Genomic DNA, 24825 nt, shown 5'->3' with positions numbered 1-24825 from the left:
GTCTCCCAATAATTAGGACTTTGATTGCCCTTTGCCCACTCGAGGAGGAAAAGTTTTCCACAGCCAACATCCCTTCACAGAGGTCAACCACTTCGGTGTGAAAAGATAAGAGCTTCTTGGGCAGTAATCCTCAGCCCTGACTCACCTGTGGAACTTTATAAAAAATACCAATGCCCAGGTGCAAGGTTCACCACAAGAGTTTGATTAACTGGTTTGGAGTGCAGTCAAGGCACCAGCTTTTTTTAGATCCTCCAAGGTGATTGTGTTGGGCAACCAGGGCTGAGAATCACGGCTGGGTACGCAATGCATAGATGACTGGCGAGTCATCTATATTCAACCTCTACTCACAGCATCTACAATAGAGACCAGTGAGGTAGAAAGGAAAAGGTAAAAAATAAAAGGTAGAAAGAGATAAAATGAGGGAGCAGTGCAGGCGAGTTAGTTCCAGGGAAATGGCCATCTCCACGATGGTTTCAGGGAAAGGGTCGCTGAGACGGTTTTCTTGAATTGGTCTTTAAACAGCAAAGCTCAGTCGGAGCCAACCTAGCACTATCGTGCGCTGTGTTCTGTGGAGTCGGGTCATTTAACATAAAACCCCGTTTTACTGTTGAGACCTAGGTGAGCTTTGTCCGACTCTCACAAGTCAGGTGATTTTAACAGGAGGTTGAGCCTGGACGGACGGCGAGACTCGGGTGTTGTGCCTGAGGTCTTGAAAAGCGGTTGCCAGAACCCCTGCGGGAACCCAAATGAGGGCCCCGGGCGGTTTTTGGGGTCGAGTCCAGGCGATCTCCGCGCAGCGAGCATCCGCCGGTTTCTAGCCTGGGGCTGAGACGGCGGTGCTGCCCAGGTAAAAGGAGCTTTGTTTCCGCCGGGGGCGGGCACTCTGGTCCCCACTTCCGGGCGGGGGAGGGCAGGGGCCACTTCGCTCCGGGCTACGGCGTTGCCTTGACGTCGTTTCCGCGCGCCGCAGTAAACGTCAGTGTCGCGCGCATGCATCCTTGGTACGGTTTACTATTGGAATTTGTTCTCGGTTGCCTGGTTAGGAGCCATGGAGAGTGATTTTTATCTGCGTTACTACGTTGGTCACAAGGGCAAATTCGGCCACGAGTTTCTGGAGTTTGAGTTCCGACCCGACGGTAAGAACTGCCTCCCGTCCCCCGGAAGCAAGGGCTGGGCCTGGGATCGGGCGGTGGGGAGGCCGGGAGGCCTGGATGTGCGAGGAACTAGAAAAGGACTGACACCGTGCGGCGCGGATTGGAAGGGAACGTTTTTGTGTCTGCCCCACTGATCCTTTCTGTCCATGTGCACGTTCTGTGGTTTAGTGACATTTTTGACCAGAATGCTTCATTCAGCAAACACTGACTGAGCGCCTACTTTGCGCCAGGCTCTGTTCCACAGTCTGGGATACCGGAGTGAACGATAGGCAAGTTTCCACTTTCATGAAATTTGTGTTCTAGTGTTGAAAGAGAGATATCATAAACAAAAAAGATTCCAGATAGTGATGAGTAGTCAGAAAATAAAACAAAATGACGAACTAATTGCCGGTGGGCTGCTTTTAGATAGGGTGGCCATTGAATTGCTCTCTGAGGAGGAGTTACTTGAATTGAGCCCTGATGGACAAAAGGAGCCAGCCTTGTGAAGCTCAGGAAAAAGCGTTGTAGACAGGGACTAACAAGTGTCAAAGCCATAGAGCCAGGAATGAGCTAGGCGTGTTTCCCGTGGCCAGTGTGGCTGAAAAGTAAGCTCTGGGGAGAATAGTAGATGATGTCGGATAAGTAAGTAGGCAGGGGTCACACTATGTAGGTCTTTCTAGGCCAGAGTAAAGAGTTTGGGTTTTAAGTGCAGCAGAAAGCCATTGGAAAGTTTTAAGCAGAGAGGAGATGTGATCTGTTCTTGAAAAAGTATTCTAATTATTGAGTGCAGAATGGGCAAGAGTGGAAAATTGGGCTACTTATTAGGAGATGATTACAATTGTCAAGACAGAAGTGATGCTGATTGGGAATAGGGTAATAATAAAAGTGGAGAGAAGGGTGAAGATAGTGTTGGAGGCAGAACCAATAGGACTTTGCTGATTGATAGGATTTGGGGAGGGAGCACTGTAGTGAAGAAAAAGGAACCAAAGATGAAAACTCCCACTAAATGTGGGCACATAGATGAATTTGACAAGCTTCAACTGTGAGGAGATAGATCTGTAAACAGTGACGAGACAGTGTATTGGGTGCTGTGACAGAAAGAAACAGAGGGATTCTGGGAGCAGAAAAAAAGGCACCTAATCCAGCCTCAAGGTCAGAGAAGGCTTCCTACATAAATGAGTTGGGGAGGAGGGTTGGAGGATTTGAGTTGATAAGGCAGATGAGAGTCAAGAAGGCATTTTGGACAGCATTAAAGGCAAAGAGGCTGAAAACCAAAAATGTGCATGAGATGTTTCCGGCAGAAACCAGACAGTTTAATGCAGCTGTGTGAGAGAGGGGTGGAAAGGCAGACAGGGACTCAGCTTGGCAGTGCCGCATGTTGAGGAATTTGGTTATATCATGGAGGCAGTGGGAAGCCATTGTCAGTACCCACATATTAGAGTAGCCTAATAAGACAAATCTGCTACTACATCACATTGTCTGCTGTGTGGAGAATGAACTGAATGGAGACCTGTGGCATAGATGGTGCAGTGAGGCCTCAATTAATTTGGCTCTTTTTACATCTGGACCTTCTATTCTACATGAGAAAAATCATCTTCTTTATTTCCCTTTATCTTTTCCTTCATATCCACCATTTACCCAGATTAGCCTGTCAGATGCACATATACACAAAGAGCTTTCTATACCGAATATGTTCAATAATAAAACCACAACTTTTCCATTTTAGGAATAGATCAGAGTGTTGCAGGGTCACATGATAATATATGTAAACAGCATTTTACAGTTTCAAAATACTTTTGCAACTCATATGAGCTTCAGGAGGCTTGTGCACAGGTAAGTTACCCATTACTATCCCTGTTTTCAGCTGAAGACATTAACCTGCAGAGATATGGTTTGCCAGTCACAAAAGAGTCTGCCTGTGTTCCTTTATCGCACCTGAGCTGCCTTTTGCAAGAACCGTAATTCAGTGTCAGCTGTATTTTTGGCTGTGAGGCTATTTGATAGCCTAAAGTGAAGAATTGAAACGACTACTCCCATTGAAGCACCAAAGGTATAAAAAAAATAAATGTTAGACACTTTGAAGGGAAAGTTAGGATACACTTTAAGCAACAGTGATTAGTCTTGATAAACTAATGATGCTTTATTCATGCTTTTATTATACACTGAATTTGCTTTTTGCCTCCCACAGGGAAATTGAGATATGCCAACAACAGCAATTACAAAAACGATGTCATGATCAGAAAAGAGGTAATGAGCCTTCTGAGAGCTTTCATCCACTACAGTTTAGCTGTCTGTCTTGTTTTTGTTCTTTCTGGGAATAGCATTGAAAGATAAAGAATAGGAAGGTATAGACATGTATCTAAACAGCTTCTAAAGTGTTTCTCAAATCCTTTAGTTTATATTTTCATTCACAGTGCTGAGTTGATTACTGGTAATCATTTGAAGTCTTGAAAATCTTGGTTTGAACCCTGAATCTGCTACTTACTAGCCATGTGACCTTGGGCAAATTCCCTGGTTGAACTGCTAAATCTCAATTTCTCCATCTGTGTAAACAGAAATAGTGAAACCTACCCCAAATCTCCTATGTGTGTGTATAAAATTAAATGTTATACTTCAGTGTTTGGTATATTCCCTGGTAGGTTGTCCTCAATAGAACTCTAATTTGCATTTGAATAGGGAAAGGGAGCATGGGAAAGCAGTTAACAACATCACTGAGTGCATGTTAGGTGGCAGGCATGTTACTAGGTATTTTACATACATAATCTTATTTAACCCTGATTGTAACCCTTTGTTATGGGTGTTATTATATGCCCTTTACAGATAAGATCATGAAGGCCCAGATATTAATTATGGGGCTTGTTCAAATTCACCCCAGCTGGTAAGAGATAGGCAGGAATTCAAACTTATGCCTCCCTCTGTCAAGTCCATGTGCTTCGTTTTGGTGTGATTTCTACCACCCCATTAAGGCTTCACCAAGGTTACTCTAGCCTTCTAACCACTTTGTCTCATTTGAAAATGTCTTAACAGTCAAATTGTTTTTATACTATTATATTTAACTAGCAGTCAGTTTTATGCTTACCCACTCATCAGCATCCTCACACTTTTTTAACATGGACTAATATGCAAAATGTATTTTAAAAGACATGTCTGTGCTCTTCAGAGTCGTGTCCTCTAGTTAAGAAAAACCAGGATTACTCAAAGATCTTTTGTTTTGAGTTTAGATATGAGTTGGGTATGTACGCAAAGAGAAGGTCTGAGTGAACAGGAGGTGCCAGGAAGTAAAAACAAGTAGATGGTGGGTTGAGATGTAATCACTGGATACTTCTGACCCTGCCCTCTTCCTCAGCATGCTGAGGCCAAGCCTAAATGTCTCCCCACCTACAGAGGTGCCAGGAAAAAATTTTCAGGAGCAGTCTTTTATCAATATCTGACTCAGAACAATGCTTAGGGATACAACTTAAATTCTGTTTTTTAACTTGCTTTCAGGCATATGTACATAAAAGTGTGATGGAGGAACTGAAGAGAATAATTGATGACAGTGAAATTACCAAAGAAGATGATGCTTTGTGGCCTCCTCCTGACCGAGTGGGCCGGCAGGTGAGTGGTTTGGCAACTCTCCTTTACTGTAGGCATCTTACAAATGAGATGAGGTTTACTACTGTGCATATGACACCAAATCCACCTGTATGTTTGTGTGTGTGTGTTATGGAGCCATACACAAAGTAGACTGCCAGCACCTTGGTCTGAGGAAGCAGTAATCCCACAGGGAAGAACAGAGAACAGGTGATGGGGCTGAACCTAGAGCCCAGCCCTGAATTTCTTCATGGAACAGCCCCCTTCCTCCCCTCAAGAGTTTTGCTGCCCACCTCACTGAGTAACTAATATGGACCAAGCATTGTGAGGATACAAAGATAAACAGAACATAGTTATTTCAATAATCAAATGGAATGAAGATCATGCAAATAACTAAGTATGTGTTTTAAATCCATGGTTTATATATTTATTCTGAAGACTGTTGTAAAAATTTTTAAAGCCACTGTCATATTTGACTAAACAGGAAAGATTTCACGTCAACTGCTCCTTCCTAATCCAGACTTTTTATTTCCTTGCTTCTCCTCTTGCTCTATACAGCCTGTTTTTCTACCCTGAAGCCTGACTAATCTTTTCAAATGCAAACTATTCCACTGATTTTAAACTCTGTAATGTCTCCCCAATGCGTTTAAAATAAGATCCAAACTCCTACCTTATCTTCTGCCATTCTGACAATGTCTCCACCATATTCAAGACTCAACACTGGCCTTATTTCTGTTCCTTAGACACATCTAAGTTATTCTCAGTTTAGGATCTTTGCATATGCTGCATACTGCCTGGAATATTCTATCCAAGACATCTTTTTTATTGCAGTCTTCAAATGTCACTTCCTCAGTGATGTCTTGCTTGTCCATCCAATCTAAAATGCCCGTCCCCATCATTTTTCTAAAAACATAAATATTTTTTTTCATAGCTTTTATCATTGTCTGAAATTGTCTTGTTTGTACTCCTTTATGTATCCCTTCCCCCCTCCAGTACAATAGACCACAGTGTATATGCAGGCTCCTACAGTACAAAGATTTTACCTATTTTTTTCATTGCTATATTTCTAATGACTAAAGTAGTACCAGTGTATAGTAAAAGCTCAAGAATGATTATATTTATTAAGTTAATATGAAAACCCATATAAGCTAATTTCTAGTTAACCTGTTGGGCCAACTGTTAAGGAAAAGTGAAAATAAAATCCCATCCTCAGTACTTACTAAAGCTAACTTCTTAATTTATGTCCACAGGATCTCAGTAATACGATATATATGTATTTTGCTTTACCATTGATAAGATTTTTCAGCTCCGTTAACTCATTGAGCCATCACAACATTCCTTTGAAGTGGGCAGGATATACACCTATGTACTAGCAATAACCTATTAGGTGGTGGATAGAAACAAAATCCTACTCATAATAGCAGCAAAAGCTATGATGAACTTGGGAGTAAATTTAAAAACTTAGGAGAAAGGACTTTAGAGAAAGGCCATAAAAATACGTATCATCTTTGTGGATGGGAAGACTCATTATATTGATTTTCATCAAAATAATTTATAAATTGATTCCAATTCAAATCAAAATCACAACAGGATTTTTCCTAGAACCTGATAGCATTGAATTCATGGAAGATCATAGGAGCAAGAATAGCCAAGACAATTTCAGGGATTTCTTGTAATGTCCTTTGTACTATGGTTCTGCCTGACTGAAACAGTGGAACAGAGAGCTCAGAAACAAACCCATGCATATATGGGACTTGGAACAATGTATGGTGGAAGTAGACTTTCAAATTAAAAGGATAGAAGGATGAATTGTTTAACAAATTGTACCAGGACTATTGGCAATATATTCATGGAATATTTTAAAGTTAGAGCATTTATAGAAATAAAGCAAGATTGTAGAAAATAGAAGAAAATATAAACTATCTTTTATAATTCCTAAGTAGAGAAGTTTTTTAAACTCAAGGGAAAAGATTGGTAAATTAGACTTCCCTAAATTTAAAACCTAAATTAGGTAAACACATCAAAATAAAGCTGAAAGATAAGCCACACACTACAGGAAGATACTGGCAAAAACATAGAAATGGATTTATGTTAAGAATATATAAAGAACTATAAATTAATAATAAAAAGATAACCCAGTGGCAGAATGTGTAAAGGTTATGAATAGACAGTTTACGAAACTGGAAAGTCAAGTGGCCAATATATGTGAAAGTATTTACAGTTTGATTGAAAAACAAAAATTAGGATAGTAATAAGATACCATTTCAGACCCATTAGAATGGCCAAAATAAAGGGCACTAAGTTTTAAAAAGGCTGTGAAAAGGGGGACCATACATACTGGTGGGAATAATACTGGGACACCCATTTCAGGGAGAAGTTTGGTAGTATCCGGCAGAGTTGAAAATACTAATAATAGCCAGCTTCTAGGAATTTTCCTAGAGACATTTTCATATATATACAGGAAGATAAATGGAAGAATATTCTTGCCACATCATTTATAGTAAAAACTAGGAACATAAGTCTGCTTCAGTAGGGGAATGAATGGAATATTCTAAAGCATTAAAACTAATGAACGATTTGACATACAATGTTGAATAAAAAAAGAATAGATACAGTCTGATCATTTATGTAAAAATTTAAAAACACGAGCGGAAAGAATATACCTCAACTTCTGGGGATGCAGGAAGGAAAATGGAATGGGAGGTGGACCTAGACTTTGTAGTGTTTTATTTCTTTAAAAAAAATCTGAAACAAGTATGACAAAATTAACATTTTCAAATCTGGGGTTGAGAATATTGGTCTCATCATTTATTTTCTGTTCTAGTTCTTTTCATAATTGAAAGACTATAAATCAAAAAGAAATAGAAAAAAGAAGAAAGAAGTCGAGCTCACTAGATTGTAAATCCACAATGCCAGAGATCTTTGATTCTGCTGATCTTTCCTGAGCCCCAAAAACAATAGGTGGTACACAATATCAAACCACCATTCCCCAAAGATATTTTTAAGATTTATGTTATGGTACTTGTGTCCCTATTTAGAAATTGAGACCCAAGGGCATACAGCTAGTAAGTGACAAGGTATGGAATTCTTTGTTGTCTCCTGTTACCCAGAAAGGTTAGATTCTTGTATTTGTAAAACAAACTTATACATGTTAACACCTCATTATTAATAATGAAAACTCATACAAAGCACTATGTAAATTCTTCCAAATTCCAGAAATAGTGGAGCCCTGCAAACACAATTGCCTCTAGGAGTATGAGTTACTCAAAAGCTAAACCAGTATTTAATCCTTTCTCTTTGTTTCTGGTACCCAGTACAGATTAGTGCTGAGAGTGAACTCGTCTGGCTTATGAAGCCATCTGTAGTAGAGTTTATGTGAGTTGGCCTATGATGAATCCTTCTGTGTGGTTGATGAAAAATCCAGTTTAGCTTAACTTTCTTTTAATGTTTCTAGGAGCTTGAAATTGTCATTGGAGATGAACACATTTCTTTCACAACATCAAAAATTGGTTCTCTTATTGATGTTAATCAATCCAAGTAAGTATTCATGATGCTCATATCCAGATGTGTCTGTTTTGGAGCAGGTTAATATGAAACAGTTAATCAAATTGGGACCATGACAATAAGATCTGGTACAAATGAAAGACAGAAGGGATCAGCTTTGCCCCTTCTTTAGAGAGATACTCCAAAATATTTTTTAGGGCTTGCTCATATTGCTTTTAATGCTTTATTCAGTGACTACTAATAAGAGTTTATCAATGACAAACATACACACAGAGTAATGCCATAGGAGAAGCCAAAGTGGGTAAGAATCTGGCTAGAAAAAGGAAATACAACAAAAGAAGTGCTTGAGATAAACTATAGCGTCACTGAGTCTAACACCTTCCACAGTGTTGGCCAGTTAGACTAATACATGTCTGACTTCTGTGACACTTTAAATTATTTAGAATATAAATTTAAAAATTCATGTCAAGAGGGTAAATTATAAAGTTGACATGAATCTGTATGCTACAAAGAGTCCTTAGAATTTGGCGACCTCTTTGGCTCTGGTGTTTTGAGGATTTGGGATTCGATATGGCTCACTTTTAGTACCCGTTGGGCATAACTCCTCCTTTGGACAGTCTTGCTGTTGGCCAGTTATGCCACAGTAATCTTCAGCCTCTTGGTCCAGCCTAGTACTACTACTTTAAAAAAAGTTTTCCTAAATCCAAACATAATACATGCTCATTGTAGAAAATACAGGAAATGTAGGAAAGTAGAAATAAACTTATTAGATGATCTTTAATATCCTGAAGTATTTATCTTTTTTCCTTGTATTAAAAAATATTTAGTTTCTTAAAGGCACAAAAAAATATAACTGAGGTCAACAATCTGTTATTTTATTATTTTTTTCATTTAATATAAGCATTTCCCTATTTTAAAAAAACCTTAACATTTTAAGTGACCTCATAATATTTTATTTTAATATATAGCATGTAGCTTTTTCCTTTTTGGAAGCTTGATTGTTTTCAGAGTTTTAATTCTGTAAGTACCTTTATGAGGAATATCTTGGTATGTAAGTAATCTGGGTAATTAAATATTATTTTCTTTCAGTTTTCCTCAGCTTTTTAAACATATTTTTCCTCTTGTATCATAGGGATCCAGAAGGCTTACGAGTATTTTATTATCTTGTCCAGGACCTGAAGTGTTTGGTGTTCAGTCTTATTGGATTACACTTCAAGATTAAGCCAATCTAGATTGAATATTGGTGTGGACACAAGGGGGGTGGAAGTAGTTGTTTTTAATTACCATTATCAGGAAATTTTTGTGTATATCAGGGCAGTATTTTTTTTATAAACTAAAAATGATTGTCTTTAATAAATATGAAACAAAATGCAATTTTTATTATTTTATAAAGATCTGAATATGTGGATTTTTCTCAATTACTTTTTCAAATACTAACATCCTATTAAAGTATTGCCCAAAAAATCTAATCAACTCTAGACATAACTACCAATTTACAGGAAATAATAGAGAAACATGTTAAAAAGTACAGTGGAAATCCAATCAGCAATATCCAGAGGGAACTCCAGAGGGATCTGGTTTCTTCAATTAATAAATTGTAATCTAAAATAGAGATGGAGTGGGAACCTACAGATTAAAGGTGATTTAAGAGATACATAATACAATGTTTGGACCCTATTTGGATCATGATTCAAGAATGTAAAATTGACATCATTAAGGAAATTTGAACACTGGATACTTGATGTTACTGAAGTACAGTTGACCCTTGAAGAAAAGGTTTAAACTGGGCAGGTCCACTTAAACGTGGATTTTTTTCTAAATATATTGGAAAAAAGTTTAGACGTTTGTGACAATTTGAAGAAAAATTTAAGAATACAGTGTATGAGAGGGATTGGATTAAAGATGGCAGCATGAGAGGTGAGACAGATCTCCTCCTAAAACCAATATAATACGAAAATATAATTAATACAACTAATCCTGAAAGAGCAACAGGAAAGAGGGCTGCACCAGTCTGCATACACCTGGAGAGAAGAGCAGACCTCACGGAACAGGGTAATGTACCAAAGCTGTGGCCCTGTAGGACCCAAGCCCTTCTCCCACCCCAGCTCACTGGCGGGAGGAAGAGAAACAGAGCAGGGAGGGGGTGCAGGCCTGGGACTGCTGAACACCTAGCCCTGGAGATATGCTCTGGGAGCATGAACCTACATTGCGTGGTGCTCTGGTGATTAGTGGGGTTGGAAAGATAAGGCAAATACCTGGAGGGGGAGATTCCAGCTGCTTGTGGAAAACAATTCATATCTGGCTGATCTGGGCGGGCAGTCTGAGAGACTAACAGCACAAGGGCTGCTAAAGGGGCAAGGATTGCACAGAGCTTACTGCTCAGGAGAAAGGATGGGTAGACAAAATAGTCCAGGTGCACTCTGCCCAGCAGGTTGGGACCTTAAATGATCTTCAGGCACTCCATACCTCTGGCTAGCTACACAGCTCCAAGGCCTCCCACCATGATACATAGCGTGCTCTGTCTTCCTCCCGGCTAGGCTGCACCTGGCTCTCAAAACAGAAGCTCCTGCCCTGGCGTCAGGTGAGCCAGAGGGAAGCCCCGCCTATGGTAGCTACAAACACAAAGCATAGAGGCTTACGTCTCTGTGCTCAGCCCACTGGTTCTGGCAGTGGAGACAGGCACAGCAGCCATGAAACGAAACAGCACCACTCCCCTGCGACCCCCAACATTGCTCCAGGGGCTGAGCAGCTGCAGAGAGTAGAGTTCTAGGCACTAGAGGGCACCGCATAACAAACATGAAATGTCAGAGGAACCTGGTTCAAAGTAAAATCTCAACACCAGGGAAAGGACCGAGTGAGACTGAGTTAATAAATCTTCCTGAAAGAGATTTCAAAATAGAAATCATAAACATGCTCATGGAGGTACAGAAAAATATTCAAGAACTCAGAATGAATTTAGGACGGAGATCCAATAGTTGAAGAGCACAATGGAGGGTATTAAAAGCAGATTAGATATGGTGGAGACAATAAATGAAATAGGAACTAGAGAAGAGGAATACAAAAAAGCTGAAGCACAGAGAAAAAAGGATCTCTAGGAATGAAAGAATATTGAGAGAACTATGTGGCCAGTCCAAACAGAACAATATTCGCATTATGGGGGTACCAGAAGAAAAAGAGAAAAAGGGATAGAAAGTGTCTTTGAGAAGGTAGTTGCTGAAAACTTCCCCAATCTGGGGAAGGAGATAGTCTCTCAGGCCATGAAGGTACACAGATCTCCCAACACAAGGGACCCGAGGAGAACAACACCAAGACATAATAATTAAAATGGCAAAGATCAAGGATAGGACAGACTATTAAAAGCAGCCAGAGAGAGAAATAAGATCACATACAAAGGAAAACCCATCAGGCTATCATCTGACTTCTCAACAGAAACCTTACAGGCCAGAAGGGAGTGGCATGATGTATTTAATGCCATGAAGCAGAAGGGCCTCGATCCAAGAAGACTTTATCCAGCAAGATTATCATTTAAATTTGAAGGGGGATTAAACAATTTCCAGATAAGCAAAAGCTGAGAGAATTTAGCTCCCACAAACCATCTCTATAGTGTATTTTGGAGGGACTGCTATAGATGGAAGTGCTCCTAAGGTTAAATAGCTGTCAGCAGAGTAATAAAAAGGGGTAAACAAAGTCTACAGAATATGATACCTAATGTATAAAAAATACAGGAGGAAAAAAAGGAGGGGAAAAGAAGAACCTTTAGATTGTATTTATAATAGCATACTGAGTTAAGTTAGACTCTTAGATAGTAAGGAAGTTACCCTTGGACCTTTGGTAACCACGAATTTAAAGTCTGCAATGGCAATAAGTACACACTTACTGATAATCACCCTAAATATAAATGGTCTGAATGCACCAATCGAAAGACATAGAGTCACTGAATGGATAAAAAAACAAGACCCAACTATATGCTGCCTACAAGAGACTCACTTCAAACCCAAAGGCAAAGGCATACACAGACTAAAGGGATGGAAAAAAATATTTCATGCAACTACTAGGGAGAAAAAAGCAGGTGTTGCAGTACTGGTATCAGACAAAATAGACTTTAAAACAAAGTCACAAGAAACAAAGATGGACATTACGTAATGATAAAGGGGTCAATCCAGCAAGAGATATAAATCAGCAAGAGATATAAATAGATATAAATATCTATGCATGCAACACAGGAGCACCTACATATGACAGACAAATGCTAACAATTAAAAGGGGAAACAGAATGCAATGCATTCATTCTAGGAGACTTCAACACTCCACTCACTCCAAAGGACAGATCCACCAGACAGAAAATAAGGAGACAGAGGCACTGAACAACACATTAGAGCAGATGGACCTAACCAACATCTACAGAACTCTCCACCCAAAAGCAGCAGGATACACATTCTTCTCAAGTGCACATGGAGTATTTTCAAGAGTAGATTATATTCTAGGCCACATAAAGAGCTTTGACAAATTCAAAAAGATTGAAACTGTACCAACCAGCTTCTCAGACCACAAAGGTGTGAAACTAGAAATAAATTACACACAAAAAAACACAACGAAATAGCCTACAAACACATGGAGGCTTAACAACATGCTCCTAAATAACCAATGAATCAATGACCAAATAAAAACAGAGAACAAGTAATATATGGAGACAAATGACAACAATAATTTAACACCACAAAATCTGTGGGATGCAGCAAAGGTGGTACCAAGAGGAAAGTATACCGCAATATGGGCCTACCTCAGAAGAACAATCCCATATGAACAGTCTAAACTGACAATTAACAAAACTAGAAAAAGAAGAACAAATGAGGCCCAAAGTCAGTAGAAGGAGGGATATAATATAGATTAGAGCAGAAATAAATAAAATCGAGAAGACTAAAACAATAGAAAGAAGCAGTGAAAGCAGGAGCTAGTTCTTTGAGAAAATCAAATAGATAAACCCTTAGCCAGACTTATCAAGAAAAAAAGAGAGTCTACACACATAAACAGAATCAGAAAAGAGAAAGGAAAGTCACTAAAGGACACCACAGAAATACAAGGAATTTTTAGAGAATACTATGAAAAAATATATGCTAAAAAACTGGATAACCTAGAAGAAGTGGACAACTTTCTAGAAAAATACAACCTTCCAAGACTGACCCAGGAAGAAACAGAACATCTAAACAGACCAATTACCAGCAATGAAATTGAAGTGGTAATCAAAAAACTACCCAAGAATAAAAGTCCCAGACCAGATGGATTCAATGCTGAATTTTATCAGACATTTAGATAAGACATAATACCCATTCTCCTTAAAGTTTTCCAAAAAATAGGAGAGGAGGGAATACTCCCAAACTCATTCTATGAGGCCAGCATCACTCTAGTCCAAAACAAGGGAAAGACACCACAAAAAAAGAAAACTACAGACCAATATACCTGATGAACATAGATGCAAAAATACTCAACAAAATACTAGCAAACCGAATTCAAAACTACATCAAGAGGATCATACACCTTGATCAAGTGGAATTCATCTCAGGGATGCAAGGATGGTACAACATCCGAAAATCCATCAACATCATCCACCACATCAACAAAAAGAAGGACAAAAACCACATGATCATCTCCATAGATGCTGAAAAAGCATTTGACAAAATTCAACATCCATTCATGATAAAAACTCTCAACAAAATGGGTATAGAGGGCAAGTACCTCAATATAATAAAGGCCATATATGACAAACCCACAGCCAACATTATACTGAACAGCAAGAAGATCAAAGCTTTTCCCCTAAGATCAGGAACAAAACAAGGATGGCCACTCACCCCGCTTTTATTCAACATAGTACTGGAGGTCCTAGCCACATCAGACAAAACAAAGAAATAAAAGGCATTCAGATTGGTAAGGAAGAAGTCAAACTGTCACTGTTTGCAAATGACATAATATTGTACATAAAAATCCCTAAAGAATCCACTCCAGACAGAGGATCATGGAAAGATGGAAGCGTGAGTAGTTCAGAGGAAATCTCCTCTCCAAAACATATATATTTACAAAAATACAATAAATACAACTATTCTTAAAAGAGACACCAGTGGATGCAGTACAACAGCCAGGATACATCTACATCTGCGAGAACACAACATCACACAAAGGGGATAAGATACAAGCCGCGGCCAGGCGGGACCCGAATGCTCCCCCACCCCAGAATCTGGCAGGAAGAAAGGAGTTGGAACAGGGAGGGAGTGAAAGCCCAGGACTGCTAAACAACCAGCTCTAGAAATCCGCACCTGGAATGCAGACACAAGATGCATGGGGTGCTGGATATTACAGAAACAGAAAAGCAAAACCTGTGGGCAGGTCCCCGCAACCGACACCCCTGAGACAAAAGAAAAGCGAGTGCTTTCTACAAGTCTTAAAGAGACAGGGACCCCATAGCTGGACGAAGTTGTCCTGGCACACATAGCCAGCAGCTGGGAATCCCGGGGAAACTTAGGCGCCCTAAACCCTGGGGAGGCAGTGCAGCTCTGAAGCCCCTCACAGCACTAAGCAGTCTGCCAGTTGTTCCTCCAACTGGTGTGGACCCCGACACACCGGCCCAGTAGCGGGATAGTGGCAGCATGTGCCAGGGACAGCAGCGCTGGAAGGGACCGGGAGCGGATCCGTGCACCAGTGGCACCAGATGGGACCAGGAGAGGCTTGTGTGAGCCCACAGCAGTGTGACTGAACAGCCTGGGCACGGCTCACGTGCACCAGCGGCAGTGAAGCCAGAGGAGCCTGGTAGAGGCCTGTGTAGAAGAGCCTCACACACACCTGCAGTGGAGCCAGAGGGAGCAGGCATGCTCCCAGCAGCTGACCAGAATCCCAGCTCAACACACAGCCACCTGGGCCAGACCCAAAGGCCGCTGTTGCAACACAGCTGCCCGGCAGGGGTGCTGCTAGCACAGAGGAGCGCACCTGACGTGCCTGCCACTCCCCGCAGGGCTCTGTGCTGCTCTGATGGAGACCCCGCCCACAGCAGCTTAGGGGACTAACCTGGTGGCTGCTCCAGGAGTGTGGGTAACCGTCTCAGGCAGCGGAGAAGGGCAAGGCATCCAGCAAGCAGGAAAGGACTTTCTTCTCCCAACAGACACACCTGCAACCTGCCTTCAGCCACCACTATCACCATGAAAAGGCAAAAAATTTAGTCCAGTCCAAGATAATTCAAACAACACCTGGGAAAGGATCTGCAGAGGCAGACCTAACCAGTCTCCCTGAAAAAGAATTCAAAATAAAAATCATAAACATGCTGACAGAACTGCAGAGAAATATGCAAGAGCTAAGGGATGAAGTCTGGAGGGAGATTACAGACATCTGGAGGGACATTACAGAAGTGAAACAAACTCTGGAAGGATTTATAAGCAGAATGGATAAGATGCAAGAGGCCATTGATGGAATAGAAACCAGAGAACAGGAACTCATAGAAGCTGACGCAGAGAGAGATAAAAGGATCTCCAGGAATGAAACAATATTAAGAGAACTGTGTGACCAATCCAAAAGGAACAATATCTGCATTATAGGGGTACCAGAGGAAGAAGAGAGAGAAAAAGGGATAGAAAGTGTCTTTGAAGAAATAATTGCTGAGAACTTCCCCAAACTGGGGGAGGAAATAGTTGCTCAGACTACAGAGGCACACAGAACTCCTGAGACACGGGACCCAAAGACGACAACACCAAGACACATAATAATTAAAATGGCAAAGATCAAGGACAAGGACAAGGACAGAGTATTAAAGGCAGCCAGAGAGAGAAAAAAGGTCACCTACAAAGGAAAACCCATCAGGCTATCATCAGACTTCTCAACAGAAACCCTACAGGCCAGAAGAGAATGGCATGATATATTTAATGCAATGAAACAGTCGGGCCTTGAATCAAGGATACTGTATCCAGCACGATTATCATTTAAATATGAAGGAGGGATTAAACAATTCCCAGACAAGCAAAAGTTGAGGGAATTTGCCTCCAACAAACCACCTCCACAGGGTATCTTAGAGGGACTGCTCTAGATGGGAGCACTCCTAAAAAGAGCACAGAACAAAACACACAACATATGAAGAATGGGGGAGGAGGAAAAAGAAGGGAAAGAAATAATCATCCAACTGTGTTTATAACAGCTCAATAAGCAAGTTCAGTCAGATAGTAAGGTAGTAAACAAGCGAACCTTGAACCTTTGGTAACCACGAATGTAAAGCCTACAATGGCAATAAGTACATATCTTTCAATAGTCACCCTAAATGTAAATGGTCTGAATGCACCAATCAAAAGACACAGAGTAACAGAATGGATAAAAAAGCAAGACCCATCTATATGCTGCTTACAAGAGACTCACCTCAAACCCAAAGACATGCACAGATTAAAAGTCAAGGGATGGAAAAAGATATTTCATGCAAACAACAGAGAGAAAAAACCAGGTATTGGAATACTAGTATCAGACAAAATAGACTTCAAAATAAAGAAAGTAAGAAGAGATAAACAAGGACATTACATGATGATAAAGGGCTCAGTCCAACAAGAGGATATAACCATTATAAACATATATGCACCCAATACAGGAGCACCAATATATGTGAAATAATACTAACAGAATTTGAAGGGACCCCACCCATAAGATGGTGAAATTCCTGCTTCTCTTTTGGGTCCTCAGTTCCCGCCGGCGCCACCTGAACCCCAATCACCCCTCGCCCCCCTAATCCCAGCACCTAGCCAATAGCCACCAGCCCGATAGAAGTGACACCAGAATCACCCCATGCCCCTTCCTATATAACTCAGCACCTTTCCCTAATAAAGTGGAATTCTCCAGTGAATTGCTGCTGTGTGTCGCTCCTTTCCTTTCATTGGTGCAGAAACCCAGGAGACAGGACACCCCAACTGGGCCCCGTCTTCCCCCCGACACCAGCAGCTGCTTGCCCTTGTCCTCTTTTTATGGCACTGGCTCCTCACACTCACCACTCCTCTTTGGCCTTTGGGTAAGTTTTTCCCCGGAGCGGGCCGCTCTTCCCCGACGAGGAGGGAACTCTCCCCGCCTTAGGCCTTCACGGCTGCAGCGGACCCTCAGGCCCCTCCTCCAACAGCCATAAACGAGGTGACTCCTTTGCAGATGAGATCGCTCCCTTTCCCCCCACCCTCCTTCCGTTCCTTCCGCCAAAAATTCCTTCCGCCGAAAATTCCTAGTACTAGGTACCTCGTGACTCCGGCACTCTGCCTTCTTAGAGAAGTCTGGGTGACGACCCACACTTCCTAAGAAACCGACTCGTATACGAGTTTCCGCAGACCCCCAAGGATCATCGGGGACTCCCTTTGTCTCCTTGCGGTCTGCTCCCAGTCCGAGGATCTCCGTTCGTCTTCCCCTGTTTGTCTCCTTCTCTGTCCTTTAGCCATGGGAGCCTCCTCATCCCTCCCTGAAAGTTCACCTCTTGAATGCCTGCTCAAGCATCTAGCCACCCTCTCCCTGACGCCTGATATAAAACCAAAACTTCTCCGTAAATACTGCTCCCAAGATTGGCCGACATGCCCCCTAGACAATCACAACCAATGGCCCGCAGGGGGAACTCTTGATCCTAACATCACTCGTGATCTCTTTAACTACTGCCAGCGCCTGAAAAAATGGAAGGAGATTCCCTATACCGAAGCTTTCCGCCTCCTCCCCCCGCCTCCCCCCAAGTTCTCCTAGCCTGCAAGCCGTCTCCCCCGCAAAAGCCTCCTGTTCACTCCCGTCCCCCTCCTCTCCTACAACAGCCCCTCCCCCTTCCTCCACCACCATCTCCTCCCCCACCTCACCCCCCCTGCAGATCAAGCCTCAGCCTTTCAGCCCCCCTCTAACTAAGTTCCAAGAGCCTCCTCTGTCTTTGCCCCCATCACCTGTTTCTCCCCCACAGACTGAGCCAGAACCCTTCAGTCCCCCACCGCCATGCTTCTCCGCTCTCAAGATATCTTCGCCTGCTGCTTAATAGCAGGTCTGAAAAATGCAGCTCATAAAGTAGTCAATTTTCAAAAGCTCCAAGACATAATTCAAAGGAGGGAGGAGACACCCTCCGAGTTCTTAGACAGACTCACCCAAGCCCTATTACAGTATACCAGCCTAGACCCAGAAACGCCTGACGGAAGACATGTCCTTATGACATACTTCCTAGCTCAAAGCTACCCCGACATTAAAGCTAAACTCAAAAAGTTAGAACAGGGCCCCGCTACCCCACAGGCTGAGATCCTAACAGTGGCCTTTAAAGTCTTCCATAACCGGGAGGAGGGGAAAGAACGCCGTAAACAAAAGGCTGATCAGGCCAATTTCCAAATGTTGGCCCAGCTGATAAAACCACAACCTGGGCGCCCTTCTACAAACAAGCCCCGCCCAGGAGCTTGTTTCAAGTGCGGACAAGAAGGATATTGGTCAAGGGCATGCCCTTCCCCCAGATCTCCTACCACCCCATGCCCCAGATGGCACAAAAAGGGCCACTGGAGGTCTGATTGCCCAGCCACCCGAAGGGGAGGCTGGACGAACAACCCCCATCCTAAGCCCGCCATAGTGGGGCTGGCAGAAGAAGATTGACGGGGCCCAGGGGCTTCTCGCCCAACCATTTCCATCACCAAACAGGAGCCCAGGGTTACTTTAATAGTAGACGGTCGCCCCATCTCCTTCCTCCTAGATACAGGAGCCACCTTCTCAGTCTTGTGAGAATACCGGGGCCCTACCACGCCTGCCATTACTCCTATAGTTGGGGTAGGAAGTAAACAGATTTTCCCATTAAAACCCCCCCTTTTATGCACAATCCAAGACAATCCCATACCTTTCTCCCACTCCTTCCTGGTTATGCCCCAGTGTCCCATCCCCTTACTAGGACGGGACATCCTTTCTCTCCTCCATGTTTCCATAACTATATCCACTCCCACAGCCCCCAGTACTCCCTTTCTGATGGCCCTCATAGCCAACGACCCCCCTCTACCCAGTGAAAGCTCCAGTTCCTGCCTCATACACCCTGTAAATCCCAAAGCTTGGGACATTACAAGCCCCTCCGTGGCTCTATGTCCTCCTGCCTCTGTCAAATTACGTGACCCCTCTCAGTATATCTGTCAGGCCCAATACCCCCTAACCACTTCAGCCCTTATAGGCCTCCAACCCATCATTCAAGATCTTTTAAACAAAAATTACCTCAGACCCACTCACTCTCCGTTTAATACCCCCATATTAGCTGTTAAAAAAAACCAATGGATCTTTCCACCTCGTCCAAGACCTTTGCCTCATCAACATGGCCATCGTCCCTATCCATCCCTTAGTCCCAAATCCATACACCCTTTTATCGCAGATCCCTGCCTCGGCCTCCCACTTCTCAGTCCTAGATCTCAAGGGCGCATTTTTTTTTCTATCCCTCTGGACCCCTCCTCCCAGGATTTTTTCGCCTTCACCTGGACGGACCCATACACAAGACATTCTGAACAACTAACTTGGACAGTTTTGCCACAAGGCTTCTGAGTCCACCTTATTACAATACGTGGACGATCTTCTACTCTGCAGTCCCTCGTGGGAACAGTCTCAACTTGACACTGCCTCCCTACTTAACCTTCTAGCTTCCAGAGGTTACCGGGTATCCCCCATCAAAGTTCAAATCTCTTCCCCTTCTGTCACTTACCTCGGATTTCTTCTATCTCAACAAAAAAAGTCCATTACCTTAGATAGAAAACGGCTCCTCTCTGACCTGCCCGTTCCCAAAACCAAGACAGAAATCCTTTCCTTTCTAGGCCTGGCTGGGTATTTTAGAGCGTGGATCCCTAACTTCTCCCTGTTGGCAAGACACCTATACGACCTCAGCAAGGGCTCCCCTGAAGAACCATTATCCTCCTCACCCCGGCACTCCTTCATTAAGCTCCGTCGAGCCCTTGTGGAAGCCCCAGCTCTCCATCTTCCTGATTTGTCAAAGCCCTTCTCATTATACATTCATGAGAGGTCCAGTCAAGATCTAGGAGTCCTAGGCCAACATTATGGCCCATCCTTTGCCCTAGTAGCTTATCTTTCCAAGCAATTAGACTCCACAGTTCGGGGATGGGTCCCCTGCCTACGGGCATTAGCCGCTGGACAGCTCTTGCAGAAGGAAGCTCATAAACTGACATTCGGGGCGCCCCTTACCATTCTGTCCCCACATCACCTAAAGGATCTCTTAACCTACAAAAGTTTACAGACTCTCCCTCCCTCCAGACTCCTGACCTTACTGTCCTCTTTCCTCCAAAATCCCGTTCACCCCCTTTGCCATCCATACCCGAATCATGACTTTTTCCTCCTTTACTGCTCCCTCGCTCTCTCTTGCTTTTTTTCCTCATTCCTATTGTCTTCCCCGCCACCCCAGCCTCCTTTGTATGGCGATTCAAAGTCAGACAGACTTACACACAGCATCAAACAAAAATTACTGCCCTCATTGCCACATCAGACTGCCCTCTGAAAGGCTGCTCCGAGCCTTTATACCTCCACTTCCCTCCCTCCACCGAGGTGTTCACTAGCAGCTACCTTTATTCTCCCTACCTCTGCTTCTGCTATGACCAAAAACAAGCCTGTTGCAGGCGATGGCCACGCACCTATGGGGATGTCCCTACTGGTCTTGCGCCATTCACTATATGGGTAACTCCCGGTACCCACAGTATTACTCCTCCAACCCATTCTCTTCAATACTAACCCTTCCTCACCTGGCTGTGACCCATTGCAGGCCCTATAATAATCATTCTTCTCGCCTGTCTCCTCTTACCTTGTATAGTAAAGTTTATCAAATCCCAAGTCGGTAAAATCTCTAATCAAACTTTCAACCAGCTTTTACTCAGGAACTACCAGCTTTAGCCACAGAAGATCCCTCACCCTCATGTAACCTCCTCACCACATGCTGAGATAGACCACTCTCTCCGCTGGAAACTGTTCCTGGAAACAATGGCCGCAGACGCCTGGCTTCTGGCACCCGTATCCTCTTGGCACCATTAGAATCAACAAGTCCTCGACCTATGGTTACAGGGAACCTTCATTGATTTCCAACCTGAAGAAGTCCACATCTACTCGTCCTTACTGTGGGGAGTCCTATCAACCCTTTCCCCCCAGTCCTCAAGCCCTCACTCCTTTCTCCGCCCCCGTTCAGCAGGAAGCAGTCAGAGAGAAAGCAACGTCTACAACCCCATAGAGGAGAAAGGGGGGAATGAAGGGCCCCCACCCATAAGATGGCGAAATTCCTGCTTCTCTTCTGGGTCCTCGGTTCCCGCCGGCGCCACCTGAACCCCAATCACCCCTCGCCCCCCTAATCCCAGCACCTAGCCAATAGCCACCAGCCCCGTAGAAGTGACACCACAACCACCCCATGCCCCTTCCTATATAACCCAGCACCTTTCCCTAATAAAGCGGAATTCTCCGGTGAATTGCTGCTGTGTGTCGCTCCTTTCCTTTCAGAATTAAAGGAGGAAATAGAATGCAATGCATTCATTTTGGGAGACTTTAAGACACCACTCACTCCAAAGGACAGATCCACCAGACAGAAAATAAGTAAGGACACAGAGGCACTGAACAACACACTAGAACAGATGGACCTAACAGACATCTATAGAACTCTACATCCAAAAGCAACAGGATACACATTCTTCTCAAGTGCACATGGAACATTCTCTAGAATAGACCACATACTAGGCCACAAAAAGAGCCTCAGTAAATTCAAAAAGATTGAAATCCTACCAACCAACTCTTCAGACCACAAAGGTATCAAACTAGAAATAAATTGTACAAAGAAAGCAAAAAGGCTCGCAAACACAAGGAGGCTTAACAACATGCTCCTAAATAATCAATGGATCAATGACCAAATTAAAATGGAGATTCAGCAATATATGGAAACAAATGACAACAATAACACAAAGCCCCAGCTTCTGTGGGACACAGCAAAAGCAGTCTTAAGAGGAAAGTATATAGTAATCCAGGCATATTTAAAAAAGGAAGAACAATCCCAGATGAATAGTCTAATGTCACAATTATCAAAATTGGAAAAAGAAGAACAAATTAGGCCTAACTTCAGCAGACAGAGGGACGTAATAAAGAACAGAGAACAAATAAATAAAATTGAGGAGAATAAAACAATTTAAAAAAATCAATGAAACCAAGAGCTGGTTCTTCAAGGAAATAAACAAAATAGATAAACCTCTAGCAAGACTTATTAAAAGAAAAAGAGAGTCAACACACATCAACAGAATCAGAAACAAGAAAGGAAAAATCACGACAGACCCCATAGAAATACAAAGAATTATTAGAGAATACTATGAAAACCTATATGCTAACAACTTGAAAACCTAGGAGAAATGGACAACTTCCTAGAAAAATACAACCTTCCAAGACTGACCCAGAAAGAAACAGAAAGTCTAAACAGACCAATTACCAGCTACGAAATTGAATTGGTAATCAAAAAACTACCCAAGAACAAAACCCCCAGGCCAGATGGATTTACCTCAGAATTTTATCAGACATACAGAGAAGACATAATACCCATTCTCCTTAAAGTTCCAAAAAATACAAGAGGAGGGAATACTCCCAAACTCATTCTATAAAGCCAACATCACCCTAATACCAAAACCAGGCAAAGACCCCATCAAAAAAGAAAACTACAGACCAATATCCCTGATGAACGTAGATGCAAAAATACTCAACAAAATATTAGCAAACCGAAATAAAAAATACATCAAGAGGATCATACACCATGATCACATGGTATTCATCTCAGGGATGCAAGGATGGTACAATATTCGAAAATCCATCAACATCATCCACCACATCAACAAAAAGGACAAAAACCACATGATCATCTCCAAAGATGCTGAAAAAGCATTCGACAAAATTCAACATCCATTCATGAGAAAAACTCTCAACAAAATGGGCATAGAGGGCAAGTACCTCAACATAATAAAGGCCATATATGATAAACCCACAGCTAACATCATACTGAACAGCGAGAGGCTGAAAGCTTTTCCTCTGAGATTGGGAACAAGACAGGGATGCCCACTCTCCCCACTGTTATTCAACGTTGTACAGGAGGTCCTAGCCACAGCAGTCAGACAAAACAAAGAAATACAAGGAATCCAGATTGGTAAAGTAGAAGTCAAACTGTCACTATTTGCAGATGACATGATATTGTACATAAAAAACCCTAAAGACTCTACTGCAAAACTATTAGAACTAATATCGGAATTAAGCAAAGTTGCAGGATACAAAATTAACACACAGAAATCTGTAGCTTTCCTATACACTAACAATGAACTAATAGAAAGAGAAATCAGGAAAACAATTCCATTCACAATAGCATCAAAAAGAATAAAATACCTAGGAATAAACCTAACCAAGGAAGTGAAAGACCTATACCCTGAAAACTACAAGACACTCTTAAGAGAAATTAAAGAGGTCATTAACAAATGGAAACTCATCCCATGCTCCTGGCTAGGAAGAATTAATATCGTCAAAATGGCCATCCTGCCCAAAGCCAAAAGGGATTCGAGGCAATCCCTATCAAATTACCAACAGCATTCTTCAATGAACTGGAACAAATAGTTCAAAAATTCATATGGAACCACCAAAGACCCCAAATAGCCAAAGCAATCCTGAGAAGGAAGAATAAAGTGGGCGGGATCTTGCTCCCCAACTTCAAGCTCTACTACAAAGCCACAGTAATCAAGACAATTTGGTATTGGCACAAGAACAGAGCCACAGACCAGTGGAACAGAATAGAGACTGCAGACATTAACCCAAACATATATGGCCAATTAACATACAATAAAGGAGCCATGGACATACAATGGGGCAAGGACAGTCTCTTCAACAAATGGTGCTGGCAAAACTGGACAGCTACATGTAGGATAATGAAACTGGATCACTGTCTAACCCATACACAAAAGTAAACTCCAAATGGACCAAAGACCTGAATGTACATCATGAAACCATTAAACTCTTAGAAAAAAACATAGGCAAAAATCTCATGGACATAAACATGAGTGACTTCTTCATGAACATATCTCCCCGGGCAAGGGAAACAAAGGCAAAAATGAACAAGTGGGACTATATCAAGCTAAAAAGCTTCTGCACAGCAAAGAACACCATCAATAGAACAAAAAGGTATCCTACAGTATGGGAGAATATATTCATAAATGACAGATCCGATAAAGGATTGACATCCAAAATATATAAAGAGCTCACACACCTCAACAAACAAAAAGCAAATAATCCAATTAAAAATGGGCAGAGGAGCTGAATCGACAGTTCTCTAAGGAAGATATCCAGATGGCCAACAGGCACATGAAAAGATGCTCCACATCGCTAATCATCAGAGAAATGCAAATTAGAACCACAATGAGATTATCACCTCACACCAGTAAGGATCGCCATCATAGAAAAGACAAACAACAACAAATGTTGGTGAGGGTGTGAACAAAGGAGAACCCGCCTACACTGCTGGTGTGAATATAAATTAGTTCAACCATTGTGGAAAGCAGTATGGAGGTTCCTCAGAATGCTCAAAATAGAAATACCATTTGACCCAGGAATTCGACTTCTAGGAATTTACCCTAAGAAT

The 24825-nt window shown here is 42.3% G+C and overlaps 1 protein-coding gene across 2 annotated transcripts; it reads left to right on the top strand.

Annotated features, from left to right (window-relative positions):
- Positions 1-942: 942 nt before the first annotated feature.
- On the top strand, positions 943-9594 carry MAGOH (mago homolog, exon junction complex subunit). Of its 2 annotated transcripts, XM_036892867.2 has the most exons (6): positions 998-1136; positions 2998-3183; positions 3322-3380; positions 4620-4730; positions 8161-8243; positions 9343-9594. In XM_036892867.2, exons 3-6 carry the CDS (start codon positions 3366-3368, stop codon positions 9440-9442), a joined length of 309 nt encoding a protein of 102 aa, XP_036748762.1. In that variant the 5' UTR covers positions 998-1136; positions 2998-3183; positions 3322-3365; the 3' UTR covers positions 9443-9594. The 2 variants fall into 2 exon arrangements, with proteins under 2 accessions (XP_036748761.1, XP_036748762.1); XM_036892866.2 differs by lacking the exon at positions 2998-3183 and having other exon boundaries at positions 943-1136.
- The last annotated feature ends 15231 nt before the right edge of the window (positions 9595-24825 follow it).

This window comes from Manis pentadactyla, chromosome 4, assembly GCF_030020395.1.
Source record: "Manis pentadactyla isolate mManPen7 chromosome 4, mManPen7.hap1, whole genome shotgun sequence".
Classification (NCBI taxonomy): domain Eukaryota; kingdom Metazoa; phylum Chordata; class Mammalia; order Pholidota; family Manidae; genus Manis; species Manis pentadactyla.
This window is presented reverse-complemented; position numbering and strand designations above follow the sequence as displayed.